The sequence below is a fragment of the Stegastes partitus genome, unplaced genomic scaffold (genome assembly GCF_000690725.1).
Source record: "Stegastes partitus isolate 25-593 unplaced genomic scaffold, Stegastes_partitus-1.0.2 Scaffold226, whole genome shotgun sequence".
Classification (NCBI taxonomy): domain Eukaryota; kingdom Metazoa; phylum Chordata; class Actinopteri; family Pomacentridae; genus Stegastes; species Stegastes partitus.
Window position 1 is genome coordinate 424726 of NW_007577957.1, and position 25778 is coordinate 450503.

The window sequence follows — 25778 nt, forward strand, 5'->3', positions numbered from 1 at the left end:
ATCTGGAGAGAAGGAACAAATGTAAACGCTGACCAAGTTTAGGTTGCACTGAAGCCCACAGATTATTGGTTTCAAATTGCTTTTAAAGTTTCTACCATTCTTCAGCTTTATAGTTTCCACAGAGCTCTGACTAATGGGTATACAATCAAAGCTGGTGGTAACATTAGCCACATTAGCTGTCACATTGCTATCAGTGATAGAAATAATCCCAATGGATCATCAGTTCCTCAGACGTTGGGAGTGCATGAAGACTCTTGTGATCATTCTTGCAGCAGAACATTTGGTTTGCTTTCCTTGTGGTGGAGCCAGTTTAGAAATAGCAGAAGCAGCTCTAGGAAATAAATAAATTTGGTGGAATGGCTCACCTGGAAACAGTGAAGGGGCATTACATGAGCTGGACGACTATTGGTTCCTCAGTTGAAACACAGAAGTTGAGTAAAATTCTTCCGTGCTTATAAAGCTGAGTGGTTATCTAGTTGTAGCGGGGCTTGAGTAACAGCAGAAGTAATTGTTTTCATATCTTAACAGCTTTTACTTCACACTTCTAATTTTATAAGAACCACAAAATGCAATAAAAATGGATTTTCACCATGTGGAGTCTATAAATTTGAGGGTTTTTTTCAAATTATGTGGGTCTGGAGTTGCAGAGATGAACTTTTTGGCAGCTTTTGTGGACATTTTTATTATGTGCATGTATGTTCTATCCAAAATATGACGGCGTCTGACTGAGGATTTTGTGCTTGTGTAAGACTAATAGTAGAAATATTGTCAACTTCAACAAGGAACGACTGCCAGTTTTGCTTTTTGTTTCTTTTTCTTTTAATCACAATTCCATCACACTCGTGTGACGATGCTAAAGATTTCCACGGAATCGGTCACTACAAACATCTCTTTGAATGATAACAGAGGAGTAAGATTACCGAGGATCTCTTGTGTTCCGTCATGTCATTTGATCACGCCCGCTTAATGAGGTGAATCCAGTTATGATTCCAGTTATGTAACGAGGTTTAACAGTGGAGCGTGTCATTTCTACTCATGACTTGTCAGGGCAGTTCATTACTTCGCATGTTGCATTGCAAATTATATTGCATTTAATTTTAATGTTTTTAATCACCCAGCTTTTATGCCATTTTTACCTGTTCTATGAAGGTGATTTTTAAACTTTTTTTTTTTTTATTAAACTTGCCTGGAAATGTATAGATTTTATTTGACACATTATCTTTTATTGTTTTGATTTTTGTCACATTTTGCCTGTAAAGCAAAACAAAATAAATAAATGCCTCTGTTTATAATAAGGTTTCATGTTTTTGATAATAATATAAAAAAATCTTCATTCTTGTTAAAAAAAAAAAAGAAGAAAAATAATAAAGAAAGAAAAATGAAAATTCATGTGTTCCTGAGGAAGATAATGTGTTTTGTAGAACAGCGGTGCCTTGTGGCTGTTTTGCTGAACTGCAAGGCTAACTCTCCACTATTTAGTTAGCTTACTTGTCCAGCTCGGGATTTAGCAATTTACCTGACACGAACGTGTGGTGAATAGAGCAAAAAGGAAAGGACATGCTCACATTGAATTAAAACACACGTCTTTCAGAGAAACGTTGCTCCACAGCACAGGGTACTCCAGTAAGTTTGCATTTCATACAGACTGAATCGGTGTCTACAACTGTGTGCTAACGTTAGCACAGTTAGCAAACAAGAACAGCGGTTGCTAACGTTACAGTGCTGCCGGCTCCACGAACGACAGGCACGGATTTATCTAACAAGGAGTTCATGAGACACAGTGCGGTTATCTAACGTGTAATGTTGTTAGCTAAATTTGCTTTAGTGAGGGACTTTGAGTTTTCTAAATAACTGGCCAGCAGTTTGAAGCAGCATGCTAGGTGGTAGACACCTATGTTAGCATAGTTAGCTAGCTAGTTAGTGCTAAAGTTAGCTGTGGGCATTAACGTTAGCTGCAACCTGTCTGTCAGCTTCTCTGGCCATGGGAGTAATTAACTAACGTTAGCTGTTGCCTTTTCCCTATTATACTATTCTTCACAGGCAGCCATGTCAGGAATTAAAAGGAAAATAGAAGGCAACGATCCCGACTATGAGGACGTTTCGCTGGTCCAAAACAGTAAAAGAAACAAAGCGGCTGAACATAATGGTAAGTTCATGCTCTCAGCCCTGAGCCAGTACACCTGCTTTGCATGTTGTGGTCAAAACCAACTGTACTCTGTCATTTGCTGTTCCTTAATTTATATTCTTCCCCCTTTACTATGTCGTTAGCTCGAGAAGCAACAGTGCAGAAAATTGAAACCATCATCAGGGAGCAGTTTTCTTTGGAAATGAAGAACAAAGAGCATGAAATAGATGTGATAAGTCAGGTATGTGGACGATACGAGAAAATGATCTTCTTGCTATTGTTGTGTATCTCACTTGTTTGTATCAGCAATTAAGAAAAATAATGATATTGATATGGAAAATAACGTACAGAAGTTTTTTTTCCATGTTAAGGACAAAGCAAAGCATGTTGGTTAATGTTTTTTCATTGTTTTGCAGCGACTTAATGAAGCCAGGAGGATGATGGACAAGCTGCGGGCATGCATAGTGGCCAATTACTATGCCAACGCTGGAATTCCAAAAGTCTCAGAGGTAAACTCCTGTATATTCTGATGCAGATGGCTGCATAAGGTGGTGGTTTGGTTTAGTAGCAGCAACCAGTATTCCCACTGTGTCTTAGCACGGCTCTAAGAGTGACCCTGCCGTGCTGAACCATCCAGCCATCCGCCGGTTCCTGGAGTCCCCATCCCGTTCCTCTTCGCCTCTCAACCAGGGCTCTGAGACTCCTTCTCTGGCCCATTCTGAGTCCGAGTCCCTCTCACAGCAAGGAGAAGGAGCTGAGAGGAACGGAGAGGGAGCATGGCGAGACGACGGCAACAGGCAGGAGCGCAGACCTGGACGTAATGTAGGCAAAGTGAGTACAACTATGCTGAGATGACAAGGGTGTTTGATTATTTGATGACTGTGATGTGGCTATGAGCATCATTATTTTTTACCTTTCATCAAGTCTGCTGTGTTTTTCCATTATTTGTTGTAGGACACATTTGGTGTGCCATCGACCTTAGGAGCTGAGCAGAGGGTGACCTACCACACCACTGGAGACGAGGCCTCTAGACTCTATGCAAAGAAGACAATCGTAGTGGGGAATGTATCCAAGTATGTTACCAGACCAATCATGTATTTTACTCACCCAGTCATCTTTCTGACTCAGTGTGCCGTAGAGCCAGTCTTTCCAATATAGAGCTCGGGGGGCCTCTTAGGAAGTCGCGACAGTGTTTATGTAGTCTGTCTCACCAGATGTAGGATGCAGCTATAAGCTCGTCATTGGCTTCTCATTTCTGGCAGCTTTCCTTCCATTCTCTATGCGTTTCATACTTTACTATGAGAAGCAGCAACAAAAACAACTCTTAAAATTCCTAGTTTTGCAGAGGGCTTGGATCATGTTGTAAGGCAGCCCTGCCAGTTTTCTTTTTTCAGTGGATTGTATATTTTAATGATAGCACAAGTCTGCCTACATGCAAATGCTCCACTTAGAAACAAAAACTCCACCTCGCCCTGTTTTAAGGTAACACTGAAGCCGTATTCTATCCTTAGATCCACCCGATCAATTGTAATTAAAGAAATACAAACAAGCCACAGCTTTTCCCCCGTAGCAGAATGATACTGAGGTACAGCCGGGTCATAATGTACCTCAGAATGGGCTGGTAAAACGAAACAAGGCTTTCTGTGCCAGAAGAAGACATTGTCTATTTTGTGTTGAACTGTTGAGTAGGTTTAAAATCACAAGTAAAATAGCAAATCAGTGTTTGACACGATAAGAAGTTACAAGTTCATCAGTCTGTCTGATAAACTTTCATAATGTCATTTTCAAAATTTCTCAATATTGTAAACAAATCATTTTGAAAACAGCTAACTTTAGCTTTCCAGAAAGGAATTACAAAGTTAGGGAATAAGGGAAACCTGTGAATGAGTTCTAAGCTATAAAACAGCTTGAGCTTTGTGGAGGTAGTTGCCGTTGAGGTGTTGTCAACCTGTGATGCAGCTGTGTCTGTGTTTTTCCAGCCAAACTCATTTGAACATCAGGGCTAACTGGTTTGAAATACCAACCATCTCATTGAAATATAGACACGGCGTAGAAGATATGTTAAATTTAAAGAGGTAGTTGCATTTATTGGCTGAAATGATCCAAACTCGGGGACAGAGAAAGAAGAAACATACTGCTCGTATGTGAAAAAGCAAAACGTGAGGTGAACTGTACGGCGGAGGTCTTTAGGTCTCTTGCATGACTGTGCACAGGAGAAATGAGACTTCATTCAGTTTTGCTACAAGTCCAGTCTTGATAAATGTTAAAAAAAATTTGAAGCCCCCCTGGGCCTGCGTTCATCCCGTCAGTTTCTCAAGACCTCTCGATTCAGGTTAAAACGAAGAACATATTTAATTTTAGGAAGCTTGATTGACAAGGCCCATGTTTCTTGTTCACACTCAAAGTCTCAGAGGGCTGAATGAGATAGTCATTCCTCAAGTGTCACCTGTGTATCGTTGCACATAATAAGAGGGCGTTGGATAGTTAATAAAAGATAAATGGGACTAGATTTGGGTACGCTCACCTAGAACACTTAATCTTCTGGCAGCTGTGGGGAAATGTGCACATTAAATGTAGCTTTTTGCAGTTATTGGTTTGAACTGAGTTTCTGCCTGTGATTTATGAAGCACATTCTTACATCTTTCCTCTTTACAGGGTTTTAAGAAATATACCAAGACTCACCTTCCCACTGTGTTTCATCACTTCTTGTTTTGCTACTTGTGTCGTGTTAAACTCCTCCTTCTTTAACCGTCCTAACGCTCGTAATTGCTATACATTATCGCCCATTTTCACTTTGGCTAAATCTTCACTGCCTCGGGCTGTTTTTCCAACTTTGCTTCTTACTTCCAGGTACATTCCCCCTGATAAACGAGAAGAGAATGACCAGTCTACCCATAAGTGGATGGTGTATGTCAGAGGCTCCAGAAGAGAACCTAGCATCGACCACTTTGTAAAGAAAGTCTGGTTCTTCTTGCATCCCAGCTACAAACCCAATGACCTAGTGGAAGTCAGGTTTGTGCCAGTGTTTTGTTTTTTTTTCTCCCATATTTAAGACAGGCAAAAAGGTTTGTAAGCACTTCCCAGGCACCTATATGTTACTTGAGATAGATAGAGCTCTCCTCTGTTACCTCAGGCAGTCATAGAAGTCAGAAGGACTGGGACAGAAGTGTTCCAGTAAGATTTGCCCTTACAGTGTTTTGTTGCCCATAGACACCATATTTACTTCTAACCTTACGTTGTTATTCTAAGTCAGTAGTTTGCCCTACCTCTTTCCACACACTACTTGCCAAACTTCAGGATGTAAGGAAACTATTTCAGATAATATCATCTGCTTAAGAGACCGTCATCAGCTGACATTTACTTCAGGATTAACTGTTGTGGAAAAAAAGGATCTTCCAAGTGAAAAAAACAGTCTGCTGATATTCAGAATGTGCTACATTGACTCAGCAGTAAACAGACTGGTATGAACATCTTTTAATAAACAGTGCCCCCTTGTGCATGTTTGAAAGTGCAGTTCATTCATCCCCAGTTATCAATTCTCTTTTTAAAAAACAATATGTGTGTCACTAAGTTATAATTCATCCAGCAAATTCTTCCAAGCAGTAAGTGTTTACGGAACCTAAGGAACGACATGTTCATTATGCATATTGTACACACACATCATTAGCTGACGTCATGTACCGCATAGTGAGTCAGACTAGAAGTCAACATCAGCATGACTAATCTTGGCCACACCTAAGTCACACGCGCAACCTAGTCAGCCCTGGCCCAAAGCACTAAGGTGTGTAGATCAGTTAGTTTAGGAAACAACTGGAAGGAACAGAACTTTTAGGGCCTTTAGTTCTGTAGTTAAAATGTCTCATTTTAGGTATTATCCTTTAAAAATGGCAAAGGATTAAAGTTTGCCCATGGCTTCTGAATAAATGATCTCTTTCATCAGTCAGCAATCCTTATCCTGAGCTGTAGCCTCCTGGCTGTTTGAGCTGACAAAGCACTCACGTTGCTGTTCCAGCCGCACATAAGCTCCCCCTGACTGACTCAAGTCTTCATTCCTGGTGAACCCTTCACATGCCTGATGCTCTCTGCTGACTCTCAACGCAGCCTGAATGTAGATTAGGGGATGAATAAAAGTACGAAAGAACAAATGCAGCGCTTGTAGGGTACGCTTAAACAGACACATAATATCCAGGGATATACACGTTGCCCTCGCAAGTCAGATCAGTGTCAGTAATGTTGAGGAGGAGCTTCAAAGAGAAGATGAGAGTCCTTCAAGTCATTGATTTTAAGAGATTATTAACTCAGTCTTCACCAGAAAACAGGGTGAGAGTATTCTTTCACAGAGACATTGTGATGCATTCTCTATGGAGGTTTTTTTCCCCTCCAGCTTTGGATTTTAATGATCTTACATAAGACATTTTGAATGTGTATGTTCTCAGTGAGCCTCCCTTTCATTTAACACGTCGCGGTTGGGGTGAGTTCCCCGTGAGGATCCAGATCCACTTCAAAGACCCTCGCAACAAACGTATTGACATCATCCACCAGTTAAAGGTCAGACCACATCATACACCACACCATCATTCAGCGTCATTTCCTCTTTAGACTGGGACACACTAGTTTTCCAAAGTCAGATTTAACGGAGCCTCTTATAGAAGCCCTAAAGGGTCCGTAGTGTACTTTGTTGACTTCTGCCACTCACCGTTAACTGTACAGCAGGGATCTCCAACTCCGGTCCTCGGGAGCGACTGTCCTGCAGGTTTTAGACGTTTCCATACTGCAACACACCTGACTCAAATCGATGGACCTCCAACAGCTCGTTGTCAAGTTCTACACAAGTCTGTTAATGATCCATTGATTTGAGTCAGGTGTGTTGCAGCACGGAAACGTCAGGACCGTAGCTCACGAGGACCGGAGTTGGAGATCCCTGCTTTACAGTTTAGTATTTGAAAAAGGCAAGATACTGCATGTGTGTATTTAAAGCCAAAGTAGCTGCATTGCTGTAGGCAGAGTTTGTGGTACAGTCCAAGTAGATTTTTATAGAAATTAAATCTTGCCATCATATTGAGGAGTTATTTAAAATTACGCTCTCTCAAATTTAGTGTGATTAGAACTCATTCGTCCAGTTCACTACCTCTGTTGTGTAACTTAAAATTCATTAAAACCTGTGTTTTGATGTCTTTTTTTGCTACAGCTCGACAGAACCTACACTGGCCTACAGACACTTGGGGCAGAAACTGTAAGTTATAAATGTTTGCTCTATTTCCTGCCATGACTTTTTTTTTCCTCAGAGCTTTACCTTGACGATGAGCTTTATTTGTTCCAGGTGGTTGATGTGGAGCTTCATAGGAATTCTCTTGGGGAAGACTACATCCCTCACTCCTCTTCCACCAAGGTGACTCACCGAGCAGCCAGCCCCATGTCGGCCACCTCCCAGGCTCAGAGTTATGGACGCTCTAGTTCTCCCATTTCACATGACTCCGGTATAGACAAAGGTACACATCAGAAACTTTTAAATATGATTAGAAAAGGGATATTTTAGTACATTCTGAAAATTAGGACTCACGTACCTGCAGGTGTGCATACTGAACTGGATAATAAGTAAGGTTCTAATTTTATAAACTCAGAAGCAGTTTTGCTTTTTTCTGTTAAAGGTTTAAGGCAATTTAGTAGTCGAGGTTTCTCAGGTTTCCTAAATATAAAGCCTTGACTTTGAGGACAGTATTGGATCCATTGTATTGTGGCTTGTGTACCTCTGTAAAAGACAGTGGTTATCAACTCCACATGAAGGTGAAACAGAGTTTTTATTAAAATCTACTCTTCCGTCTCCAGGTTTCATCAAAGCAGAGATGGGGAGACCAGCAGGTGGTCATAGCACAGGCCTCACTGCTGGTGAACGCACTCCAACACGACCCAAAGCTAGTGATAGGGTCACTCTTGGTTCCCATGGCAACTCCGCCTTCCAGCCTATCACAGCAAGCTGTAAGATTGTCCCCCAGGGACAGCCGCCCAGTCCTGCGGAGTCTCCCGGGAAATCATTCCAACCAATCACCATGAGCTGTAAAATTGTTTCAGGTAAATATCTCCACCTAGTGTCCATTTTATATTGTTTCTAAAAATTGTTTTTTTTGCTTTGCCCCACTTTTTTTTTTAACATAAATGCATCCTTTGAGAAACTGGATTTTGTGAGTTAGATGGAAGAACTTTGCAATTGACCATAGGAGAGAGGTCATATAACCCTCTTTCACCTAATTTCTACTTACTTTTTAAAGTGTTTTTTTTCAGTTCAGTTTTATCTATGTACGATTGTGTGAAACACTGATAAATGCCAACAGCAAATACTTAACTGACATTAAACTACGTCAGTGCTTTCATATTGATGTTGTTGTTCTGTTGCTTGTAATGTGCACATTTTGGTCCGTGCCGTCGATTCTCATTCTCAACTTAGTGAAGATAGTATTAATACAGTTATTGTATTTATACTGAAATAAAATAACAAGTTTATTTTCTGCTCCTGTAGACTCATATTTGTTATGTTTGCCAAACATTGTAGAAATTGATTTCAGAATTACTGAATTCTGTAGATTAGCAAAATATTTTTCCCCCTCCAAATTCTCATAACTACTAAGGCCAGCAATATAAGTGAATGCAACAGGACAGAAAAGTTCAGGAAATAGTGCACATGGGGATCTTAGAGTATCGTATATAACACATGGATGTACTGTAAATCACCTAACTGTTGTCTTTTCATAACATATCTCAGAGGACTTAGTAAAATTAGTTTTCGTTTTAAAATTGAGTCTGCGACCAAATATTGGGTTGTACATGTCACACATTAGTATCAAGTTCAAGTAACACATATTTACCTGAACTACCTGAAAAATTTTAGCAATCCCTGGATCGTTTTTTGCTTTTCTTTTATTCTTCTACGAGGCTTTTTCCATGTTGAATTGTTATTGACACTATTAAAGAGAATTATTCATCTAATCACCTCTTTCTCCCCCACAGGGTCGCCGATCTCCACACCGAGCCACTCTCCGCTGCCCCGCACACCCACCACCTCCACCCCTGTCCACAGCAAGCAGAGCTCTTCCTCTGTGCTCAACAATCCTTACATCATTGTTGACAAACCAGGCCAGGTGATCGGCATAGCTGCCTCATCTGCTGCCTCCACAGGTACACATCTCCTACTCAGTGTCAAAGTGCTGCTCGAATTCGGAAGTGGACCTGCATCAAAATTGAGAAGCGGTGTCTGTGCCGCCCACATAGAATATAAAAATGGCTGTGAGGAATGTACTCTGTAGCAGAACAGATGATGAACAATACCCTCTAGACTCCCCCCATTCTCTCTGCTTCACTCTATATGATATGGTACATTTCTTTGTCCATTTTTATCCACTTGTTTTTTTCTTATCTAGCTTTGTGAGTGCCCTTCTTTCTTTCTTTTTTTTTTTTTCTTACTCCCTCTCTCTCTGTCCCTGAGTTTCTCTTTTGTCCCCAATTTGCACTCCTAACGTATGACGTGTGGTGAGCCAGCAGGATGGTTTCTGGATGAGAGGTTACCATGGTGACAGAGCTGATGTGTTTCATGGCCAGATTAGAAGGATATTGGATGAGACCCTACACTCACATCAAGTTTTGTATGCGACTGTGTGTGTGTGTGTGTGTGCGTAATGTGTGTCCTTAAATGTAGTGTACAATTGCCTGCAAAGATCACAGTTCATTTCCAGATGAAACAAGTGTGCACTCTGTGTGTGCGTCACTACGTCAGAGAGCGGTGTCATCTTACATGACCGTAACTGCTGTATTTACTTCACCACATCAGCAGCGTCAGTTCACATTCCACTTAGGAGCTCTTTCCCTGAGATTGCTCTCTCACGCCCACTCAGCCACTCCCACACTTCCTCTACAAATGCACAGCTCGACCAGATCTGGCAGCAGGATTGGAGTGCTATTAAATGATGTTTTATCAAGCTGCATGAGGCTGATGTGGGTGTTGTGGCTGATTCACCAGTCCTGCAATGAAACAGATTTTAATGCAGTAGGTAAGGAGCAAAACTTCAGCCGTACTCAGCTCCCTGAGTGAATACGGTGCAGCCAAAGCTGGGCTCTAACACCCACACTGACTAACCCTGACAAGAAAACTGTCACCCTGCACCACATCGGCCTCGAAATTTTAGGAAAGGATGACAGAAAACTGCAGTGGCCCTCACCAGTGCAGTCATCTGTTCTGTGAATGATTGCGTGTGTCTGTGATTTTCACAGGAAGCCCCTCCACCAAACAGTCTGCTGCTCAAGGCACTCGTTCTCCAGCGCCTAAAGTTCACACTGGCACCTTCCTCTCCTCAGGGGTGAAGGTGAGTTGATAGAGCATTATTGGTTTCAATCTTGAGCCTGAATTCTTGTGAGCCAAATATCTCTTTGTACAGATCTGTCCTCCAACTGTGAAGATAGTCTGTCCCTGTAGTATCTGTATCTTTAACAAAGCAGTGTGGTATTAATAGTAGGCTAGGGTGCTATCTTCAGCAGATGTGAGTGCCTTGGCAGCTATTTAAATGGGACATCATTGTGAAGAAGGGGGAGGGGGTGTGGGAAGCTTTGCAGAGAGAATTGCACAGTTCTGTTTCATGCAAAAATGTGTCAATAGCCTGCTGTAAAATCTTCCCACTCCCACATGCTCATCATCTCATCACTGTAAAGACATAATGAAATATGATTTCACTTAAAATTTTAATTTTATTGCAGTGATGCTTTCATTAGTTCAGAGTCTGTATTTTTCTCAGTTGTAAACCATTGATCCATTGATATCTGCTGTCATACTAAAGGCCAGGACAGAGGGGACAGATGGTGTAATAATAATAAAAGCATCCACTTGATAAATAAATGATGATGCTGATTTTCAAAGATCTGCTTTAAGCAGTGAATCTCTTCTTGCTGCTCTGTCTGTAGCCTGCTGAAAGAGAATAAGTAGATCTTCATGTACAGCCGAAATGCATCATATTAATCATTCATGCGTGTTTTTTTATTTTTTTTTCCCCTCAGTAGAGTAGCCAGTTTTTCAACAAGTGTATAACAGCTGCAATATCTGCAGCCTGCAGTGGCTCTAAGGCAGCGTGGCCTTCCAGTTACAGTCCCTCTCTCCATGTTACTTGTGCAGGTTATTATCAAGCAGGAGCCAGGGGAAGTTTCAGCACAGCAACAGCAGATGGTTTCCACAGTAACCAGCCAGCAGCAACCTGCTGCTACAGCAGCGCACCAGTTTGTCGCAGTGAAGGGAGGTCACATGATCTCCATGTCGGCCCAGAAACAGGCCGGAGGGGCCACAGGGGCGACAACTGGCAAGGTCAGTGTTTGTTGGGTTTACCCAGACACACCTACACAGAGGCATACCAGTAATTCACATGCTAATTGCAATATACAGGTGTGTCTCAAATTAGTAACTTGAAAACTTAATTAGGCACTTTTCTTTTTCTAGATGTTAGGTATTCCTGTTAGCTCAACACTTCAGTCTTCGGTCAAACAGGTTGCTATCAGCAGCGGACAGATCCTGGTTGCCAAGGGCAACCCTTCTGTCTCAAAGGTGATGGGTGGGAAGCAAGTTTTGGCTCAGGGAGTCGCTAAAGCCATTGTCAGTGGAGCCAGTGGCATCTCTGGTCAACAGGCTGCTGCCAAGGCGGCTGGAGGTTCAAGTGGAAAAAGTGGAGGTCAGAGTTCCACATACATACACACAATGTCAGTTTTCACGAGAGCAGGACAAGTAACACGACAATTATTGTAACTGCAGTTTTGAATTCCACAGCCAGTTAAAGGACGTAGGCCTGTTTTACAAAGTTGTTCATTCAGTCACGACTGTTTTACTAATGATTAGGAGAGTTAAGTCTGTGACTTAAAAGTATAAAGCTTGTATTGTACTTAACTCTATACTTTGAATGAATTTAAAAGATAATATTTTTCATCAAGGAAAAATGTATTGTGTGTATTGAGATCAGTTTCATTTTCTAAAAAAAATCTGTACAATTTCAGGGTAATAATTTTTCTGTCTCTGTATGTTCTCAGTGATGGCTACGCTTCAGCTGCCAGCCAACAATCTGGCCAATCTGGCCAATTTGCCTCCAGGCACCAAACTCTACCTGACAACCAACAGTAAAAACCCCTCAGGGAAGGGAAAGCTGCTTCTCATCCCACAGGGAGCTATACTCCGAGCCTCCAGTGCAAGTGAGACAACCTATATTCATATTTTTTGATCTAGCCTTCGAGAAAGGAATCCTGCATCAATTTTTAGTGGTTTCGGCATTCTACCTTCCTTCTTTATTCCATTTTTAGTCAGATACTTGACACACTCCTCCCATGCTCTTGGAAGTTCTGGGTCTTAGGACCAGAGAAAGAAGTTCTCTTATTGTCACGAATGCCATCTTCTCATATAGCTGTCTGTGTCATGGCATTGTTGTGGCAGCAAAACTCAACACGAGGGACAGATTACTTAGGTTATGTTGGTCTTGTTTAACACTTAAAGGGTCTTATTTGCTTGAGAATACACACTGGTGAGAGATGGGTTAAAACTCACCTGCTGAGCAATGTCCCACCAGCAGCAAGAGCCCTGTAACACTGAAATGTAATTAATCAAGTAAAATACAGCCCATGATGTTGTAAATGTAAATATAATGTCCTCAAATATAATGCATTGTCTACTTTGTAGATAGAGTTTCCAGGACATTGTCTTAAACTTGGACCTCAACTGTAGTTTGATGTCCACAATAAAGTGGAACACTGATAAGTTCAGTGTCTTATGACATACCACACATTATTTAGCAGGTGTTATAAGTATACATTTGTTCTTCTTCTGTGTCTCCTACAAGGTAGTCTGGCCTCAGATGCTTTATGAACTGTCTTAGTTCAAATTGAAAGTAATATCTGGTTCTGTAGGTGACTCAGTATTTGGGGTTAGCGTCCCAGCCAAAAGCAGTTTGACTTGACATCTTCCTCCATGCCTCAAGTTGTAGACAGCTGTACTAAAAATGTTATTGCTCTGGGCTCATCATAAAGTTTGGAAAAAGAAATCCACTTCTGAAGTGACTCTACAACTAGAGGCATGCTGGTGGCAGTTACAGATATTGGCTGCTGTGCTACTGCTAGACAGTGAGTCAGTCAGAGCATCTGTTTCTTTCTGCTTAAACAGTTTTTTTTTTTTTTGCAGCATCCAGCCTTTAATCTAAAAACATATGTTTCACAGCCGTAAACCAATATTGCACTGTCCCGTTCTGCTTCACAATCATGTTTTTAACTAATTCAAAACTAAAGAGATGATATGTTAATTTAGGATATAGGAAAAACAGGATTGTTTATCTGATTTGAGACTAATTTGTGTATGGCTGTAATTTAGGTCAGCAGTCTCAGAGCAGCTCGTCAGCAGGCACTGGTGGCTCTCAGAACTCCTCCTCCTCTTCCTCTTCAAGCAGTCTGCCTTCCAACCTCTCCTACACGTCCTATATCCTTAAACAGACCCCACAGGTGGGTGGCCACGCGTTTTCTCTGTGATTAAAATCCTTATTTTGTTAAGTCTTTTGTGTCTCTGTGAATTCCCATTTTTGTTTATTGAAGCATCAGTAGTTACTTGCTGGAACGTTTAAACAGTGTTTAATCGCAGTCTGTAGGAAACTGATGACGCTTTGCATATTTATCCATTATCCTCTCCACTGTTACAAAAAAACTGATTTTCTGCTTTATTCCTTAATAGCATGACTTGCACTGTCTCCACATGGGGTTTTCTTTTTCTTGGTGAATGTCAGATTTTTGTGTTCTAGTCGAGGTCGAGCCCAACTTGTTCTTAATTAGACGCGTTCATTATAGCAGCATTGATCCTGCAGTCAGTCTTAGAACAGTGCTGTCTGTGCAGTTAGCCGACAGTGTATAATGAAGTTATCTGCAGAGGTTTCACTGAGTTTCCCACCTACATTTAAAGTAGAACTCTGGACTGTGTTTTCCTAATAGTAATCAATCTGTTAGGTAAGCGTTAATTAAGTGTGATGTCTATACATATACATAGTGTACTCTCAACGACTAAAGAGCCAGTGCACATGTACGTTCTCTTTAAGACCTTAATGATGAACTGATTTCAAAGCCTATTGAAACTGAACTTAATGACCTTGTACATTATGAAAATGTATTAAAATGTACTGTCCCACCGAAGACTGGTGACATCATGTCAGTCTTAAGATCAGAATATAAAAGGACTGTACCTTTTTTTTTTTTTTTTTTTTTAAATCTATTTGTCAGTCGTGTGTGGTTTCCCTTGCTTCATCTAAACCATGACGGTGCAATTGATTTTAGATTTAATGTCACTGACTGTGAATTTAATGTACGTAATAATGTCATTGGAGTTCCACCTCACCCTCTCTTGTCCGCTTTTCCCAGGGCACGTTTCTGGTTGGCCAGCCAGCACAGGGTTCAGGGAAGCAGGGGGGTTCCAGTTCGGCAGGTCATGCAGCATCATCTCCAGCAGCTGTTTCGCAGCAGGCTATTCGGGTCACAGCTGGACAGAAGGCAGCCATCCTGGCCCAGGTCAGTATGGGGAGCTTGTCTGAGCGCAGGGCTTTACCAGGGCTGCAACCTCTACAGTGTGAGATACTACTGTTTGTGTTTATTCACTGTTTAACACGAACCGGCAGTTAAGAGCTACAGGGACTGTCTGATAACTGGCTCGCCTTTGGGACACGAATCAGGCAGAATCTGGCAGAACAATGACGAGTACAGTTTTGACACAGCCGCACTTCAAAGCTTGTTTTGGTTGGAGTTGTCTAAACAAAATGAATCGCTTCAATTTGTAACATGCAACTGAAATAAGTTTATTCAAATTAAGTTACCAAGTAATATTTGTGCCACTGGTTTAAGCTAGATGTGCTTTTTATTGAGCAAATTCAAATTGCTTTGACTTAATTTTGAGGAAAGTAAACTTGAAGTTTCCAGTTTTTCCAACTGAATTATTCGCTACCCAAGTGTAAAATGTAGAACATGATTTTGTCATTAGACTTACTGTTCTTTTCTTTTCTTTGGTAATTCCTCTTGAAGAAAAAGCAGGTTTTCAGTCTGAAGAAACGTGGATGTCATAACGTCAGACACACAATGCTAAAGGAGCAGTTAACCTTTTTTTTTTTCTTTCTTTCTTTCTTTCTTTCTTTCTTTCTTTCTTTCTTTTTAACTCAAAATTTGAATCTAATTTAAAGAAACCAGAACAGAAAGATCAGTACTTAATTTCAACTGTATGTCAAATACAGTTTTTACAGTGTAAGTACCCCCCGAGTTTACGAGTTAAACAAGTGATAGGAATGCGTTCCTGTTTAATGTTTTCTTTGGCAAAGTACATTAAAAGTTTTATTTTGCACATTTCCAATAGATTTCATTTGCTTCATTGTCCCCTGATAGGCAGATTGGAATTCATGATTATACTTTCTTTCATTACATTTGATGAGTTCTCTTATCTCAGTTTTCTTTAGAGAATTTTTTTTAATTCAGAAGCTGCAAAGAGAGGTATTGTTTGAGTTGAATAAGAATAGAATAATTACTTTCCCTCGTGTTCTGTCCAATATGTGAATGAGTTGCAACATTGAAAGACTTGTCCAGACAGCAGCTGTAGGTCTCAGTCATCAGTGGGTTGTTTGGCTGGAGGTGGATAAGTCCTCATGCACCTTACTTGTTTCATTTTATGTATCGGCATCGTAAGCAGCTTCTTTACTTTGCCCAACTGGTGTGGTTGGTTACAGAGTTGGTATTAAATGTAGCCAGTGTAGTCTAGGTTTAAGTGTAATTTAATACTTTGGGGGATTTATTGAGCATTTTAGTGGGTATGCTGAACAAAGGCTATAAAGGTGTGGGTTTGTCAGAGTCTAAAGAAAATGACGATTTTACACTGAATTTTTTTAAATTATCTGTTCCATCACTTCATTGCCAGTTTTATTAGGCTTGTATGGATTGTTGTTTTAAGTCAGCAATTGCTTTTTTTCTGTGATTGACAGGTAGTGGGCGGCGCCCAGGGTGCACAGGTGAAGTTGTCTGACGGCTCCGTTAAGACAGTCACAGCAGCCGGAGCAGGCCACTTGTCCAAGCCGGGTACCACCACATTGAGGATGACTGGTGGAGTCATCACTGCTGCTAGTTCCACCCCCGGCTCTGTCAGCGCCGCCGCAGCAGCAGCAGCAGCCCAACAACAGGCTAGTTTCAGTTTCCGCGTTCTTTTTTTAAAATGTATTTTGCCTGACAGCTGTTCCCCTTTAAAAGTCATTTTAAACCAAACAGCAGTTGAATTTGGAATGAACATTTGGGATGCTTGCAAACTGATTATTTTGTACCTCACTTTTCCTAAACAGTGGCATTTCCACTAAATCTGGTTGAATATAATTCCATATTTCCCAATAACAACATTAATGATCTAAATGTAATTTATAAATTATTTTCATGGGAAATAAAGTGCATCCATACAGTGCAACAAATGTACATTTAACAAGTAGTTTGGTGCTTTTGCATTCAAGTGTGTAACAATTTAGCTCTTTCTACACGTTTGTGTAAGTGGGATAAATCAAATGAAGCATTTGCCACTGCAATAGGAAAGTGTGAATCAGTGGCAATGCAGTAGCAAGGTCAGTGATTTATTTGTCAGAAAGAGTGGAGAGCTTAGATGGTGTATGAAGAGCCCTAAGCAGTACATCAGCAGTGATCTAGGTTGGGGTGATTACAGCTTTAGAGTCAGAGGCCAGGCCTCATTAACTAGAGAAATGGAAACACTTCCTAGAGGCTCCAACACACAAAAACAAATATGTATACAGCATTTAACACTCTTGAGAGATGTTGGCGCAAGCACAAGAGAGGAAACTGCTCTTTATGAGGACTCTCTGTGAGAGAAATTGACTCTTTTGTCTTTGAGAATTCCATAAAACCAGTGACCTGATCAACACAGCTCACTGTGGAAGCTGCAAAGCACTGGACAACAAACAGTAACAGTATAAAGAAAAGACCGATAACAGTAACTAGTCCAGCCGCAGTAAATCTTCTTCCTCTAAACACTGCTATACTATAAATGGATTTTCACATGAATAATTGCAACGCCATTACCACATTCACTCTCATGTCACTGAGGGTAAGGTGAGATGTTTTCCCATAAAATGTTTTTTTTCTGTGCCTTGCCTTATAAAGTATTTAATTTAACTGAACCATGGGATGCACATTATAGCAGCATAGTTTGTCATAAGAACACGAGCAGGTTAGAATTAATTATACGTCTTTTCAGCCTTAGCTGTGCTTCGGCTCTGTTGATTGACAAACACATTGAAAGAGTTCCAATGGGCTTCTGTTTATTTCCTGTTTGACTGATGTGTTTGTGTGGTCATGTAGACTGCTGATGGTGGGAAGTCTGCATCTCAGCACCACTCACTCCTGGTGGCTGCCAACCAAGCAGCAGTAATCAGCGCAGCCAAGAACGCCAGCGCTGCTGCAGGCGGCAGCTTGTCGAAGACAGCTGTGGCCTCCTTGGTCAAGGGGGCTGGCAGCTCTGCCACAATGACAAAGAGTGCTGTGGGCTCAACTGGTGCCGTAGTAACAGTAGCAAAAGGGATCACCAATATGCCCGTCATTAGCATGTCCAAGGGGGCTGGGGTGGGGACTGTCGTGGGTGTTCCCAAAAGCAGCGGCACGTCGTTGGTTAATGCAGCCTCATTAGTCAGCGGGGTGGCAGCCGGAGGAGGGAAGACAGGAGCTGCTCTGTCAGGTAGGCAGAAACAAAACTCGTACTGCATACATCTGTTGGTTTTATGTGTGAACAAATTATTTGGACAAATGTAGTACTGGTCCAGCTGCAAGTTGTTCTTGTATGGTTTGCATTTTGTTTTTGCCAGGTATGCTGAAGATCCACTCTGGAGGTTCCAGCTCCCAGCAGACAGTCTTAACCATTCCTGCTAACCAGCTCAAGCAGCTGGGGGTTGGCACTGGGTCTGGTGGGCTGCAGACCATATTCATGCCTGTTGGGAAAGGTAAGGGGTCTTCAGTGATGAAACATACAGCAAGTGTGTATTCCAGACGGGGAAAAAAATGGGTGCTTAGTGATAAAAACCAAAATGCATTGACATTGATTTCTTTGTTGGTGTGCCACGTCTTTAACAATCAGTTTCTGAAGAACAAATAAAATACATCATGATGGTCTCACAGGATTTTATTGCAAGACTGCAGTAGCTAACTGCTTTATTTAGCCTGTCTTTCTGAACTAAGTTATTTTGTCGATGCAGATGACTGCAGAATGTGATTTATTTGAGTCAGACACTCAGTCGTACTGTAGATTGTCGTCTTTCTGTAATGCCCATCTTCCTGCCCTCTCATTTTCCATCTCAGTGTTAAGCCTACTTACCTAATGGGCCATTGATCCATCCTAGTGTGTTTTCTCTGTGTATAGTAGTGTCTAAAGGCCCAGTCTCCAGTACTCCTTCCTCCTCCTCTTCCACCACCCCTGGAGCACCTGGAGCTGGAGCCTCCCCAAGTCCTGCCAGTCAGGCCTCCCCCTCCCTTGCCCTGCCTCTGGCACAAGGTGAGAGGGATCCATCCTCACTTCAGCCATTCTTCTCTCTTCTTTCCTTCTTTAATTCCCAACCACCGTATAATTTGAAATGTTGGTACTGACAAGAAGATAAACCATTGCAGCCTTCTACACTGAGAAACATTGACCTTTTGTTTGATTTAATAACATACAGCGTGTTAGGCATAAACTCAGTTGTGTTTTGTTTAATACAAACAATTTAGCCGAACTTTTCCTAAATAATTTACACTATTCAGAATATAATTTAATCCCAAATATGTGATGATAGGAAAAAAGTAAACTAGAATCTGAACAGTCTTTAATACTTGAGACAGTTTTGGTCACTACTCAAAATACATTCGGATTGGTATCCACCCCCGTAGTACGTTCTTGTAGCATCACTTCATCATTGCCTTATCTCGCCCCACTTGTAGTATGTGAACAATAAAATCAGCCTTTGTCTCACACGGGCATTTCTGCTGTCGCTCTCTGCTGCCACAGTGAAGACAGAGCCAGGTGCTGGCACAGCCGTCACAGCTGGTCCGTCTCCCCCGGTGACTGCTCCTGCCCCCCCTTCTGTCCACGTCGCCTCTGCAGCTACGACTGTCAAGCAGGAACAAGGGGCAGATAGCGCTACGCATGACCTCATCAAGTAAGGACCAGTTGCAACGCTGCTTGCTGAACATATACACAATAGTTAGTTAAAGGGATAGATCATTTATTGTTTGTATAGAGAAAAAGCAGAAATATATTCCACTGCACCTTCCACTGACACAGAATCATCAGATAATAATGTTTTTACAAATTTTACCAGTTAAGTATTAATGGATCCATTTTTAACTGGAACAATTCTTCATTTGTCAGACTAGAGCTTCATTTGTTAAAAAATATTGCAGGGCTGCAGCAGCATGTTAATGGAGAATTGTGATAATACTTTCTCTTCTCAGCTGCCATGTCAGTGAATGTATATTCTAGATAGTAAACCTGACAGCTGTGATTGCTTCTTCCTCAGCACTGAGCACATAGAAACCATGATGCAGCTGCTGACAGCCGTGGTGAAGAAATTCCCTCTGATTGTGCCAGATAAGAGTAAGTAAGCTTTGCTGTTCGTTTGGTACACTTAAAAACAGACCTCATATAAAAGCTGTCCGCAAAGTAAAACGCTGGCTTTTCTCAAGCTGTTAAATTCTGTTTCTCTGTTTGTTTAGCCGAAGACTCCCATCCGTTTTGTGCCTCTTCGACGGAGCAGTATTATTCCTGGAATATTGGCAAGCGCAGAGCATCGGAGGTGACTTTTTGTTTTTTTGTCTGTGTGTATCTTGTTATGACAGATCAAACTAAATACATTTCCTCCAGTGAAAGTTTCATTTGATGTGAAAGTGACAGTATTCCCTTCCTAGCACCTACGCTCCAGGTTCCAGGTTGAGGGCGCCTGTAATGTCAGCGATAATTTGCAGCGTTTGCACTTTTGTTGTCTGTGTAATCTGTCTTCGCGCTGCCCACCAACTTCGAACTTTCTGCTTGCCTCATGTGTTTCTATCAGGTCCGATGTGTATCTCTGCCTGCGTGTCTCCTGTCATCTCGTCCTAATGTGTTCATCAATAGCTCATACAGGCCACTCCATGTCTTAGCAATCTGTTCTCGTTTTCTTCGGCTATAAAAGGATCTTAGACAAGCCCAGACGTAGATATTTATAACTACAGGTCACTAATTTACTTAGAGGACAGGGGACGCGAAGCACATCATTACAGTACGAATACAGGGAAAGATCGACTCCAGGGTAGTGTACTCGCGCAGAAAAAAAAGAATGTGTGCACACAAATTTTTGCACAATCAGACGCTGGTATTTTGGTCAGTAAGCAAAAAGGGATTAACACAAAATGTGAATCTGTGTCAATCTGTGGATTTTAGTGCTTTCAGGCCTAATGTAAGTTAAAAGTGCTTAATAGTTTTTGGCATGCGTGTCTGTGCAGCTTCAGCGAGCAGTGGCAGTGAAGCGGGTTGTCCAGGACGTGTTGGACCGCTCACCCCGCCTGCAGGCCCTCACTCCCCCAAAAACCAGAGAGGTGGTGCAGTGGTGCCGACAGAGGGGCTACACGCCACCTGACCCCGAGCCCCAAAACAAGAACGATGACGAGTCCATCGAGGACATTCTCACACAAATAGACAATGAGCCTGGTGAGTTTCTGTCTTTTCTGTGTGTGGTTTTGGTGCCTATCTTGTTCATTTACTAGGGCTCGTTTTTGCCATTTCACAGTCTGCTCTTTTTCTGGTTTCAGCAGCTCACAGTGGATCAATATTCAGTGTTGCATGTGTGGGTGTATATTGCTTCTGCAGTTACCAGTTGATCCAGTTACGTGTTTGCAGTGCAGTTGTGTGTGAGGGCGAGCCGTGTGCAGCCTCAGTGTTTTTGTTCAGCCACTTTGTTTTATTCACTGGCAGTTCTCATTAATTCTGTCTTTTGTTGAGAGAATAGGCTGCTTAGCTCACTGAGTCTCACACTCACCAGAGCCAGACAATGAAAAATGTGTGTTTGTGTTCTTGTGTCAATCTGTCTCGCACTAATATCTCGGTTTAAAATTGTCACATTGTTGATCCGGTACAATGACCAAGTATTACACAAAAGCTTTAACAACTCCCAAAACTTTTGCTTTGAAGGTGCCTTCCCACAGTATTTTATTTTGAAAGTTCAGTCGCCACTAATCAGCCAGCACTGGCCTGTCCTGTCTCATGTTTCCAGTTCGCTGTTGTGGCGGTCCTCAGTGTCAATTATCTGCCTCTCCAGTGAGTCTCTCTCCCCCCAGTTGCACTCCTTCCCCACCGTCTCCAACTGTAGCTGGCAACAGTAGTCTTCTTCCTTGTCATGGGTGGACTTGATGGTGTTTTTGTTCTGGTCTGCAGCCACTGTGAGCTTCAGACTCGTCCAAACTGAAGTTCAACTCTATCTGCAGGCAATATACTAACTGGAAAGGCACCTAAATGACACGGAGGGCGTCATGACAACGAACTGGCCAGCCAGCAGAGACACAGGACAGACTGAACTTCCAACATAAAATCCTTAAATGTAGCAGTTTTAAACACACGTCCACATCTTAAGAATTTGCAATCTGAGTGGAATACTGAAGCAGTTGCTGTTTGTGCTTGTGATGGTGTGTTAAATGTACATGTGTATCCGTCTGCAGAGTGCCCATCGACCCTGAGTACCTGCGATGAGCTGTTGTTGAGGCTGGAGCAGATGCAAGCTCTGCTGAAAACAGAACCAGAGGAGGCGGACGATGAAATAGTCGACATTGTCACTGTGACTCCTCCCTGCCAGAAACTAAAGGTCAAAGAGGAGGAGCCAGAAGCTGACGTGGAGCCCAAATTCTTCCTGGGCCCCTGCACGTCCACCCAGTTCGTCAGTGAAACAGCTCAGCAGGTCGGGAACTTCTCCAGGTTTTAGTCTTAATGCAGTGAGAGATGATGGATTCAACTGATAACATCTTGCTACTTGGCTTCTTTTAGTAACTGAAGTCTTGACAAGAAGAAGCTCCACCTTTCTCCGGTTGTATATGATGAGCTCTCTGTCTGTTTCAGATCGGAGTAACCTACCAGCCAGTGGAGGTGGAGAAGAACGTGTTCGCTCCAGTAGTCGAGGCAATGATTCTGAAGGTTGGTCACCTCCCTCTTCTGCAGGAGGGATGCATAATCAAGGACTTGCTCACTTTCATGTGCAATATTATTGGACTTTTCAGTATCTTGTGCAGTTTTTATCTGGTGCAATAGTTTCACTATCAATGCCATCATTATCAAGTGCAATGTTTCTGTGACATACATCTGTTAACTTTTTATTTCACTTTCTGTATATTTATCTGTTTCTTGTTACCTTTTTGTATATGTTATTTGTTAGGCACTATTTCTTGGCATCCACTTTGACACTTTACACACTTAGACACTTTGCATTTCGTCCTTTGCGTTCTTACTTGATTTCTGTTTAATTACTAACCTTTCTGTAATTGTGTATATTGTATACATTTCTCTCACCTTTGTTTATTGTACTCTGGCAAAACAAATTCCTTTGGATGAATACAGTTGATCTTGTCTTAGAATATGAGCTATCCGGGGCGCTGCTATAGCTCACCTGGTTGAGCTGGCGTCCCATATACAGGGCTACAGTCCCGATGTGGAGGTCATGGGTTCGAATCCCGCTCATGACCCTTTCCCACATGTCCTCCCCCTACTCTTGTCCCCCACTTTCCTGTCTCTCTCTCACTGACCTATCAAATAAAGGCACAAAAAAATAACTTAAAAAGAAAAGAATATGAGCTATCCCTGTACAGCAGCTCATCTTTACCTCAATAAAGTCTTGGCTTGACTTGGATGGTGAACATACAATGTGAATAGGATGTCCACCTGCACAGTATTGCATGTGTCACTGTTCAGTCGTGACTAATCATGACTCTGTGTGTATGTGTGTCTACTGCAGGCTACCGAACAGTTTGCCAGTGACATCCTGAGAGAAGCTCTGGCTGGGGCCTATGCCAAATCCCCTCCAAACAGGTCAGCTTTTTTTTTTCCTCTCTCCAACAGGCAACCTGCTTAGTGCTCCATTTTTCACTTTATTAATTATATCTGGGGCTCATCCAACCGACCAGTTTGTTACCCAACTTGTTCTTTTCATGTCTATAAATTGACTATTGAATAAATATCCTTTAATAAATGTCCCATTGCAATAACGCTACATTCACATCAGCACAGTTTGTTTAAGTAATGTTGGAATCAAACAGAGGAAAATAGTGTAGATAAACTATTTGGTGCTGTGTGGAACATGTTTGTTGGTTTTAATGTGTGTTGAAAGCAAAAGTTAATAAAGGTTTTATAGTTTTCTCATGTAAAAAAAATGCCATAAAAACACCAAAACCAATTATTTGTTCATAATTCTAACAAGTTTCTGTGTAGCCAAAGTCTCATAAAGCTTATCCCTCTGTAAATAGTTTCTAATACTGTTGTTTCCCCCTGAACTATGATAACACATCCATGAGTTGCACACATTATCATTATGCCACCATATTTTATTTTTAGCCGGTCTCACATACACCATGCTGCTGGCATAAACACTTGCTAGAGCACCAAATGCGTATTAATCTACAGCTGAAAATAGTCCCAGCTAGATTTGTTTGCTTGTCTTGAGCTCTGTAATAAATACAAGGAGCTTCTGCCTTTTTATGCCGTGGTAACCATGAGTAGAAACTGCTGTTTTTTTTAGCTGCACAGTATTTTATGTTTTGTGCCATTTACATAGTGTAAGAAAGCAGAGCACAGACCTCTTAGTGCTTTGATTCAGATTAATATTTAATAGTCGTAAATATTCAGGAACCAACCAGTGACGTCCCAGTCTGAAACATGTTTCTAGTGTGTTGAGGTATTTCTAGAATCCTAACTCGGTTGCATTTGGGTTTGCAGAGCGCCCAGAGAGATCACAGCCATGAACATCCACCAGGCGGTCAGTAGTATCCCCACCTGCGACTTCCTCACCAACACACACATGGGTTACCTGACTAAGGACAAGTGATACCGACTGGTAGCTGAATCACTTAGAGAGATGAGGACTATCTGAACTGCTGGCCGTGACAAAGAGACTCTTGCTCTTGGAACTGACAGCGCTCCTGTGCAAATATTCGCACCCAGATGTAGTCCTGTTGCCTCAGGTTGCGCAGTAATAACTAATGCACTGTATTCATTAACTTGATCATAGAAGGGCTCAGCTTGCTTCTCAAAGCAGCTGCACAGCATCAGAATATCAATTGTTTCTAATACTCTGGATATGTTGTAACATTTTAGTCCAAATGTGTGGAGAGAAGCGCCATTGTGGGGCTCGTGTTATTTGATTTGGAGAGGCTGTTGTGGCTCTTGCTTACCTCATAACAAGATTATTTTAATGAAGTGTTTCCTGCCAGACAGCCAGCATCTCATCGGGGAAATGACGCCTGAGTGACTTACAGGGCTAAATTATAACATCAGACAGCTGTCCCCCTCCTGCATACTCCCACCTTGCTGTCACAGCCCTTGAATTTATAAGAATCGTTTTTTTTTTGCAGCTGAGGCGAACCACAGATTTACAGCGATTTGGAAACACTGATCAGCATCTGAGTGTTTTCCATCAGTCAGCGGGCACTTTGGATGTAGCAAACAGAGTGTTTCTTCCAAAAGTGCAGTTGCCGTGGCAACCAATGATCGTCATTACCAACATGCTTGGATGTGTTTCAGTGTTACCTGGCAGAGGTAATTATGGGTCTTTGCAGAACAAACAATGCGGGAAGTGGCTGTGTTCTAGAGCGTTTCATAGACGGATAACGGCACCGAGGCCTTCATTAAGTCTCTCGAAAAAAATCTCATGTCTCCTTAGGATAAAGGTAGTGGTGAACTCAGCAGATCATTGTGTCATTGTGATTCCAGGACGCTCTTAATATTTATCTTTTTCTTCATGACCCAGGTCTAGCAGCCCTTTGAAGTGCTTTTAAGTGTTCTGTTTAACAACCGTAATGTATCTTATCATGTAATGTATAGTGTATATGAAGTATGGTGTTTTCAAATACTGTTTATTTTTTTATCTAATATCAACACCTGCGAACAGTGATGCCCTAACAGTAGTGAGTGTGTTTATATGAATATGTGTGGTTATTGGATGTAGTCCCCCCCCTCCCCCCCACTGAAGTCAGTGCATTTGATGGTAAGTGAATGCTAGTGCGTGTTTTTTGTCAGTTGATTCCAATAAGGCTGTGTCGTCTTGGTAATTCTCTTTAATGTGGAGCTTTGCATTATGTTAATGTGTGGATGACTGGACAAGTGAATGTGTTCGGGGCTGAGTGGATATAATGCCTGTTCAACCAAATCAATTAGTGTAGAAGATACCTAAATATTGTATTTTCATGTTTCGGTGCAAACCAAAAGTATAATCAATATTCTTATAATAAACTTGGAAAAAAACATTTCTTGCAAACCTGACTTGTGTTAAACTTTTTTTTGGTTTGTTCTCAAGAGTTAAAAGGCCAGTTCGAGAGGAAAAATCCAGTTTCACAATGTGCTTCTATTTATATTTCTGCCTCAGATGTTGTTTCTGCTTGTGCG

The 25778-nt window shown here is 41.7% G+C and overlaps 1 protein-coding gene across 2 annotated transcripts; it reads left to right on the forward strand.

Moving 5' to 3' along the window:
• Window positions 1-1458: 1458 nt before the first annotated feature.
• On the forward strand, window positions 1459-25655 carry yeats2 (YEATS domain containing 2). 2 transcript variants are annotated; one of them, XM_008281208.1, is made up of 30 exons: window positions 1459-1623; window positions 2041-2146; window positions 2269-2366; window positions 2542-2634; window positions 2723-2956; window positions 3080-3198; window positions 4976-5137; window positions 6562-6673; window positions 7314-7358; window positions 7446-7614; window positions 7952-8194; window positions 9128-9295; window positions 10385-10476; window positions 11277-11462; window positions 11595-11823; window positions 12176-12334; window positions 13500-13627; window positions 14531-14677; window positions 16129-16323; window positions 17501-17873; window positions 18001-18135; window positions 18552-18683; window positions 19173-19323; window positions 19684-19760; window positions 19880-19959; window positions 20645-20849; window positions 21854-22089; window positions 22248-22322; window positions 23137-23210; window positions 24114-25655. In XM_008281208.1, the coding sequence occupies exons 2-30, from the start codon at window positions 2047-2049 to the stop codon at window positions 24220-24222; spliced, it is 4326 nt and encodes a 1441-aa protein (XP_008279430.1). In that variant the 5' UTR covers window positions 1459-1623; window positions 2041-2046; the 3' UTR covers window positions 24223-25655. The 2 variants fall into 2 exon arrangements, with proteins under 2 accessions (XP_008279430.1, XP_008279431.1); XM_008281209.1 differs by having other exon boundaries at window positions 11643-11823.
• Window positions 25656-25778: the final 123 nt, after the last annotated feature.

What these genes read in the sequence shown, in the direction of transcription:
- yeats2 (XM_008281208.1), top strand. Translation starts at nt 2,047, where the DNA reads ATGTCAGGAATTAAAAGGAAAATAGAAGGCAACGATCCCGACTATGAG. An exon ending in TCCTCTCCTCAGGGGTGAAG is followed by an intron (nt 10,477 to 11,276) that starts GTGAGTTGATAG and finishes TTACTTGTGCAG; the next exon opens with GTTATTATCAAGCAGGAGCC. An exon ending in TTCAAGTGGAAAAAGTGGAG is followed by an intron (nt 11,824 to 12,175) that starts GTCAGAGTTCCA and finishes GTATGTTCTCAG; the next exon opens with TGATGGCTACGCTTCAGCTG.